Here is a 7,667-nt window from a genome sequence, read left to right as displayed (position 1 = left end):
AAAAAAATTTTTATTGAAAAAAATGTAGGAAACAGCATATCTTAAAATGAAGTGGAGATCTTCTTTAAAGGGTAAAAACTCATCCAATTTTATGTCTTACAGGGCTTTTACTGAGTTCATTATTGTATGACTGTATTAATTCAACTGTGAACCTAAAAATTTACAACCACCTTTGAAAGAGATGTATCCTTGCTCTGGAATGTGTTACTGAATGTGTTAAAGCTGTAATGAAATGCTTCTAAAAAAAAAAAAACTTGAAAATAAAATTTGAAAATTAAAAAAAAAAAAAGAAAGAAACTGAAGACTTAAGAGTTACAAGTGAAATACCAAGTTCCTTTCAACTTTCAAATCTCTTACATTGTTAGAGAAGGGCTTCCCTCTCGTAGAACAAGAACCAGTCTTTAGTGGTGATGTGTGGAAGAAGAGGAGATTTGCTTCTGGAATGTTGTACCTGTGAGGCTTAGAATTCTCTTTTGGGAAGGTACCTAAATCAGAGATACAGAGATACTGGTGAATTAGAGGTTCTTACCAGGAGTTTAATGATGAATCTTTGGACATTAAGTATTCTTTCTCTCTCTCTCCCTCTCCCTCTCCCTGTCCCTCTCCTTATCCCCCTTTACCCCTCAGTAGAATCTTACTGTGTAGCCCAGGCTGGCCTTAAAATCACAATTCTTCTGCTTCAGCCTCCTGAGTGTTGGAATTTTAAATGTGTATCGCTGCACCTGGTTTATTAAACTCTTAAAACTACATACTTGGCCTGTGAGTGTAGTTCAATAGCAAAGAGTGTGTATGAGGCCCTGATAACAAAAATGAAACAACTATATAAATTAAAGATATAAAAATTATGTGGCAGATATTACCTGTCTTTTTTTGGAGAGATGATAACAAAAATACTCACTTTAAAGATTCTTGAAAAGAATGCTCAAAAGATAAGAATTTCAGCTATAAGGTATATGTATGTATGCATCTGTATATGTTTTTTGTACCAAGCTATTATACATTGCCTTAAAATTTACTTACATCTGATAATCAGTGATAATTATGATTATTATACATTTATAACATACAATATTTAATACTTTATAATTTTGTATTACAAGGTGTTTCTGGTATAATATTCATTTGTTAGGAATTATAAAAGAACCCATAAAATTATAAACAACCCATTTTGTTTTAGAATATATTGTTCCTTGCAGAAACTCGTTCAATTTTATGTTTTACAGGGCTTATACTGAGTTCAATATTGTATAACTGTATTAATTCAACTGTGAACCTAGAAACTTACAGCCACTTGTGAAAGAGATATACTCTTGCTCTGGAGTGTGTTACTGAATATGTTAAATCTGTAGTGAAATGCTTCTAATCATGTAGTTGTTAAAAATTAAAAAAAAAATAAAAAGATTATATCTGACCTGGAAAAAAAATTATGAACAACCCATATGTAAAACATATCAAGAGATGTATATATTTGACTCTCAATCTAAATTTCTTTAGCAGTATAAGGAGTATTTGTTTCTTTTAGTTAGTTGTCTGCATTCTGTACTTACCTTTTAATGTACGTATTCAGTACTAGAAGAATTTTTTTCCTATCATTTTTCATAATTAAATTTTACTAAAAAGACTGAAATGTTTTCTTAGTGTCATTTCCTACAAAATTTGAATTAATTACAAGCCCTAGATGCCAGACAAAGATTTGATCTTCACATTAAATTTCATTCAAAGTATTTAAAAGAAAACTGAGATTCATGTGTTTTAAGTTTTATATATTTTAAATGTCATGTGTTAATAGATAAACTGATGGGCCTTACTTTAAGGTGGTGCACGCCTTTGATTCCAGCACTCAGGAGGCAGAGGCAGGTGAATCTCTGTGAGTTCAAGGCCAGCCGGGTCTACATAGTGACCAGGCCATCTGGGGCTACAGGGAGATCTGTCTCAAAAAGGCCCCCCGCAAAAAAAATGCACTGATGGATTTCCAGTTGTTTTTGGTTAATAGTAATGATACATTTGTCATTCTAATAAAAATTTAGTTATATAAATGTTATATACACACTGTTTCATTTTGTTTTATTTTTTGTTTTGCTCCAGGGTCTCACTTTGTAACCCTTGCTGGCCTGGAACTGCTATGTAGAACAGGCTGTCCTCAAACTCAGAGATCCTCCTGCTTCTCTTTCTAAGTACTAGTATTAAAGGTGTGCACCACCATGCCCATCTAGTTGTATCTTGTAATATTTTTCTTCAAATAATACAGCTGTAGGTGATCTGTAGTTTAAGTTCTAAAGTATAAATACAGACATAAGCTTATCCAAAACTGTAATATGGTAAACAATTTTAAGTAAGCCTTATTAAGGTGTAATTACGTACTGAAACTTTATTTAAAAGTATGTATTGTATTTGCATCTTGATTTTTTTTTAAGTGGTTCAAGAAAAATCATATATCACAAAGAAAACATGGTAAAAATGTTAAGATTTTCCGGGTGTGGTGGAGCACACCTTTAATCCCAGCACTTGGGAGGCAGAGGCAGGGGAATCTCTGTGAGTTTGAGGCCAGTGTGGTCTACATAGCAAGCTCCAGACCAGCTAGGGCTACAGGTGAGACCCTGCCATTAAAAAAAAAAAAAAAAAAAAAAAAGATTTAGGGAATTCTGGGTAAAGAAAATGAAAATTTGTTACAGTTCTTAGCAGCTTTTCTCAAAGTTTGAAATTATTTCAAAATAAAGTATTTGCAAGATGAAAAAAACATGGAATATGTTTTTTAGTATATTCATTGAATTGTATAAGCATCATCTGATCCCCCCCACCAAAATTTTTTTGGGGGCCTTTTTTGAAACAGGGCGTCCCTGTAGCCCCATCTGGCCTGGAACTTGCTATGTAGAACAGGCTGGCCTTGAACTCACGAGGTCCACCTGCCTCTGCCTCCCAAGTACTGGGATTAAAGACGTGCACCACCATGCCTGGCCCAAAAAATAGTTTTAAGTTTCATTGTGTTTATTTTCCTATCTTTCCTCTTTACTTGATATCTAAGAGTTGATACATCTTTACCTAAAAAGATCTTCACAGTTTTCTTGAAGTTTTTAAATGTTGAATTAAAGTAAGGTCTGTCATAAGTAAGCACATACAGAGTGTGGTTGTGGTACTTAAAATGGAAACAATCATTTGAAAAAGGAAAAAACATGAACCACTTTTACACTCTAGTACATGTCTTTTGTTGGAGCTTTTGTGTACAGTCTTGGTATTGCTACACATATGCAAAGCTATGTCTACTTCTTAAAACTTGAATTGAAGAAGGAAGTGCTTTGCACCAACATGGCAAAGAACTTCATTTGAAGAACATTTCTGTTTCTTCCTTTCATTGTATATGATAGCTTTCTTCAAGAGATAGAAACCCTCTAGAGAGCTGCCTTGATTTTAAAAAATATGCATTGAAGCAGTATAGTCAGTTTTAGAGTGTTTTGATAAAGTGAAGTAATAAAATAATTTTTGAAGTAGTTTTTATTTTTGTTACTGATATGTGATACTCTCTGGCCTTTTCACTTAATTGTAACGTATAACCTCTTACTAAATGCAGATATAACTGCTCAGAAGTAACCAGAACATATAGTTCATCCATACTGTTAAAGAACTGGGAAAATTAGGTTGCACTGCCATTATATATTGGTTTTTATACTGAATGTACTAATGAAACATTAATCTGATTAAGTACTAAAATACACAGTAATATGTATGTACAACTGAGTTTTTGTCTAATCCTGATTAAGAATGACCCGCAGACGGGTCTGTAAATGGACAAGTTAAAATGAGACACTATAGGGGAAAAAATTTTAATCCAGAGAAACAAGTTTTTCATCTGTAATCCCAGCACTCAGGAGGCTAAGGAGGATTACCATGAGTTCAAGTCCAGCTAGCCAGGGCTACATAACAAGACCCTGTTAAAAAAAAAAAAGGAGGGGCTGTTATATCAGTAGGTACAAATTATTCTAAAGCATTTTCTACAAAGTGTTATATACAGCAGTACTAATGAGTCATAAGATTAAATAAAATATTTTTCTCATATTGTTTTGCTTATTTTTCTATAGGAAAAGTAGCCATCAAAAAAGAAGACTTGTGTAATCATAGTGGCAAAGAAACTTGGTTTTCCCTACAGCCTGTTGACTCCAATTCAGAAGTTCAGGTAAATATTAAGGGTTAAGTAATGCAGGAGATTGTGATATAAAGAAAATAAAAGGAAATGAACTAATTATATTAGTTCATACAGTTAGAGCTTACATTCTAGTACCAACTACTTGTAGACTTCTGAGTAGTAGAAAGTTGAACGAAAATAGCTTTGCGAGAGGATACAAGAATAATGTCTGGTAGGCAAGATGGCTCAGTAGATAAAGGTGCTTGCCGCCAAACCTGAGGACCTGAGTTTGAGCCCTAGAACCCATATAAAGGTGGAAGAAGAGAACGAACTCACACAGTTGTCCTCTCACCTTCACATATGTGCCCATACCATACATGTACACACACATAATAATATTTGTTCTAGTCTGCCTTTGGTTGCTGTGACAAAACACTCTGACCAATACCAACTTGGGGAAGAAAGGGTTTTTGTCTTACATCTCCCAGGTCATAGTTCATCAAGTTGACAACTGAAGCTTTTAGCACAATATAATAAAAATGTTTAAAGTAGATATGAACACTGTACAACATAGGCATCAATAGAAATGCCACAGTAAAGTCCATTAATAAGTGTAGTTGCTATGCATTAAGAATTATAAGAAAGATGGAGAGATGGTTCAGTGGTTAAGAGCACTGGCTGCTCTTGCAGAGGACCCATGTTCGATTCCCAGCACCCACATGGCAGCTAACAACTAAATGTGCCTCTAGTTCCAGGGGAGTCCAGCACCCTCTTCTGATCTCCATGGGCATTGCATGACACAGGTGCACTTAACACACATGCAGGCAATACATTCATACACATAAAATAAAAATAATAAAATTTTTAAAAAATTGTACACATGTATGCATATAGTGTGCACATATGGTTTGGGAGGTTTTGTTTATCTGTTTTTGTTTTGTGACAGGGTCTCACTATGGCTGGGCTAGAACTCTAAATCATCCTGTTCTGCCTCCTGAGTGCAGGAGGTGAGTGTCATCACACCCAGCAGAGGACAGTTTTTTTTCCTTCCCTTTATCTCTTGAGTCTCAGTAGCAAAGTGTTACTTTTTTTTTTTTTTTAAGGGAAACCGTTTTAAAGAAAAAGATAAGTTTGATTAACTCTTATGTTGAGAATCCATAGAAATCTGATTTTACTTGTTCTGATTAGGATGCTCTGTTCCCTAATAAACTAGACTTGGAAAACTGTTATTTACTTAACCATGCCTGGGTTCACCGTGCACTGCCTTCACCTCCCTCTTCCTATTTACCTCTCTTTTTATTTGAGAGGGTATATTATGCTTTTTAATTTTTTTCTTTCCTCTTGACAAAATAAAAGGCCTCGTACCAATTCTATATGTGAACAAAGATGTATATTTAGTTTTATAGTTGAAGTGTCTAGAAACTTTGAGTTGCTGTGATTTAGAAATTGTGTCTATCTAAAGAGAATCTCTGGGGGTGAGCATAACCCTATTTATTTCTAAAATATAGTAAGGATTGTGAAATCATTTCTGAGGGCACACTGCAAGTTTGATTCTTCTTAAAGAAGTTATAACTTGCCACTGTGACACAGACAAAAGTTTAAGACAAGAAAGGAACATACCCACACATAATTTGCAAGTAAAATGAGTATCCATTTCCCTTACAACTTTCAAGCATTCTCTGGTTAAATTCTCAAAAAGTTAAGCATTTGTATACTAAAATCCCTTCTGTAAGTACAGCATAGAGTAGATATTTTCATTACTTTATCCACTCTTTCCATTTTAGGATTTTCTTTCCATTTGACCATGATTGTACACATGCCAGTTGTATAGCATTTTCAGTGACCCAGTGAGAAAGTGTGAGGAAGTAGAATGCACTTAAATTAGAAGTCAGAACTCCTCCATAGTATTATATATAGCTGCTTTAGTAACCTTGAACTTTGTTTCTGTAAAAGGATAATAAAAGTTTCCATGTTTGACTCATATTGCATGAGAAGAGTACTTTACAACTTAGTTTTGAACTGAGGGTGCAGCTCAGTTGGTAGAGTGCTTGCCCAGCCTACACAAAGGTATGTTCCCCAACACCACATAAACTAGACATGGTTGTGGACCTGGTGGCACATGCCCGTAATCCCAGCACCTAGGAACTGAAGACAGGAGGATCTGAAATTCAAGGTCACCCTCAGCTACCTAGAGTTGAAGCCCAACCAGGCTACATAAGACCTTGTCTTAAACAAAACAGAAACGTAATTTCTCCGCAAATTAAAATATGTTTATTATTGCCAGTCAGTCTAGGGGCTGTTAGTCTAATATGCCTTTACTAAATGGTAGATTATCGGTTCTTTTTTTTTTTTTTGGTCTTTCTGTCTTTTTGTCTATTTGAGCCAGGAGTCTCCATGAAGCTCCAGCTGGCCTGAACTCTCTTTGTAGACCAGGTTTGCTATAATCTCAGAGATCTGCCTGTCTCTGCCTCCTGTGTGCTGGGATTAAAGGTATGTCCAGCTTCTTTCTTCATTTTTGATGCGTGATTTAATACGTTTACCATACACAGTCCACAGTGAGAAACTTGGTAGGCATTAATCTTTTTGAAGACAAGGGCATACTGTGTGCCTGAGACTGCCTTCACCTTACATACTTGCCTGGTTTTGGGATTGTAGGCAGGTACATCCACACTGTACAGCTTGTCTTTTTAATGATTTAAACAAAAGGCAAGTTAAGAAGTACTTTGAAAGTTTGATCCGAAATGAAATGTGAAGATTCTTACAAGATTTAGTTTAAGTGTATTCTCTTTTAAAAAAATTTTTATTATTTTTATTTTATGTATATGAATGTATTGCCTGCATGTATGCAAGTGCACCTGTGTCATGTAGTACCCTCAGAGGCCAGAAGAGGATATCAGGTCCTCTGGAACTGGAGTTAACAAACAGTTGTTAGCCTCCATGTGGGTGCTGGGAACTGAACCTGGGTCTTCCTGGGTCCTCTGCAAGAGCAGCCAGTGCTCTTAATTGCTGAGCTGTCTGTCCAACCCCTTAAGTGCATTCTTATGACTAGTATAAACTTGCTGACAGATTTAAAGTTTTTAATTCTGAAAATGTAGATATCTATATAGAATATTTTTTGCATAATTCTTGGAATTTGGTGGTGCATGCATAAAATCTTCATTTCAGAAACATACAAATTTTTGAAGTAGCATTTACCTATTATATATAGTATTAGCATTTTAAATTTTGGTACAGATTAGTTTCATTGCCATTAATTATTAACCTTTACAGACTTTTATCTTAAATGACAATTAGTAGGATTTAAATACTATTTAAAATGGATTTTTAGAAAAATTTATTTATTTTTACACCCACTTCCCAGATAGCACCCCCCCCTTAGCCTGCCTCCCCCCTCTAGATCCCTTATACTCTGATATCCCTGCTACTGTCTGCTGTGTTGTCAGCACCCCCAGCCATTCCCCACTACTTGCCCTTCTTGTGAATCTAGTCAGCCTATCTAGAGGTCTTTGTTTTAGGAGGGTCAGCTGTTCCATCTAGCAGCAATCAGTTG

General features: G+C 35.2%; 1 protein-coding gene across 2 annotated transcripts in view; it reads left to right on the top strand.

Annotated features, from left to right (window-relative positions):
- The window catches only part of Rasa2 (RAS p21 protein activator 2), a 123,402-nt gene that overhangs the window by 30,062 nt on the left and 85,673 nt on the right, over positions 1-7,667 (top strand). For both annotated transcript variants that reach the window (XM_008850877.3, XM_008850876.3), the window contains exon 4: positions 4,074-4,168. In XM_008850877.3, coding sequence (XP_008849099.1) covers positions 4,074-4,168 — 95 coding nt within the window. The remainder of the gene's footprint in view (positions 1-4,073; positions 4,169-7,667) is intronic.

This window comes from Nannospalax galili, unplaced genomic scaffold (assembly GCF_000622305.1).
Source record: "Nannospalax galili isolate Female #2095 unplaced genomic scaffold, S.galili_v1.0 scaffold1585, whole genome shotgun sequence".
NCBI lineage: Eukaryota > Metazoa > Chordata > Mammalia > Rodentia > Spalacidae > Nannospalax > Nannospalax galili.
This window is presented reverse-complemented; position numbering and strand designations above follow the sequence as displayed.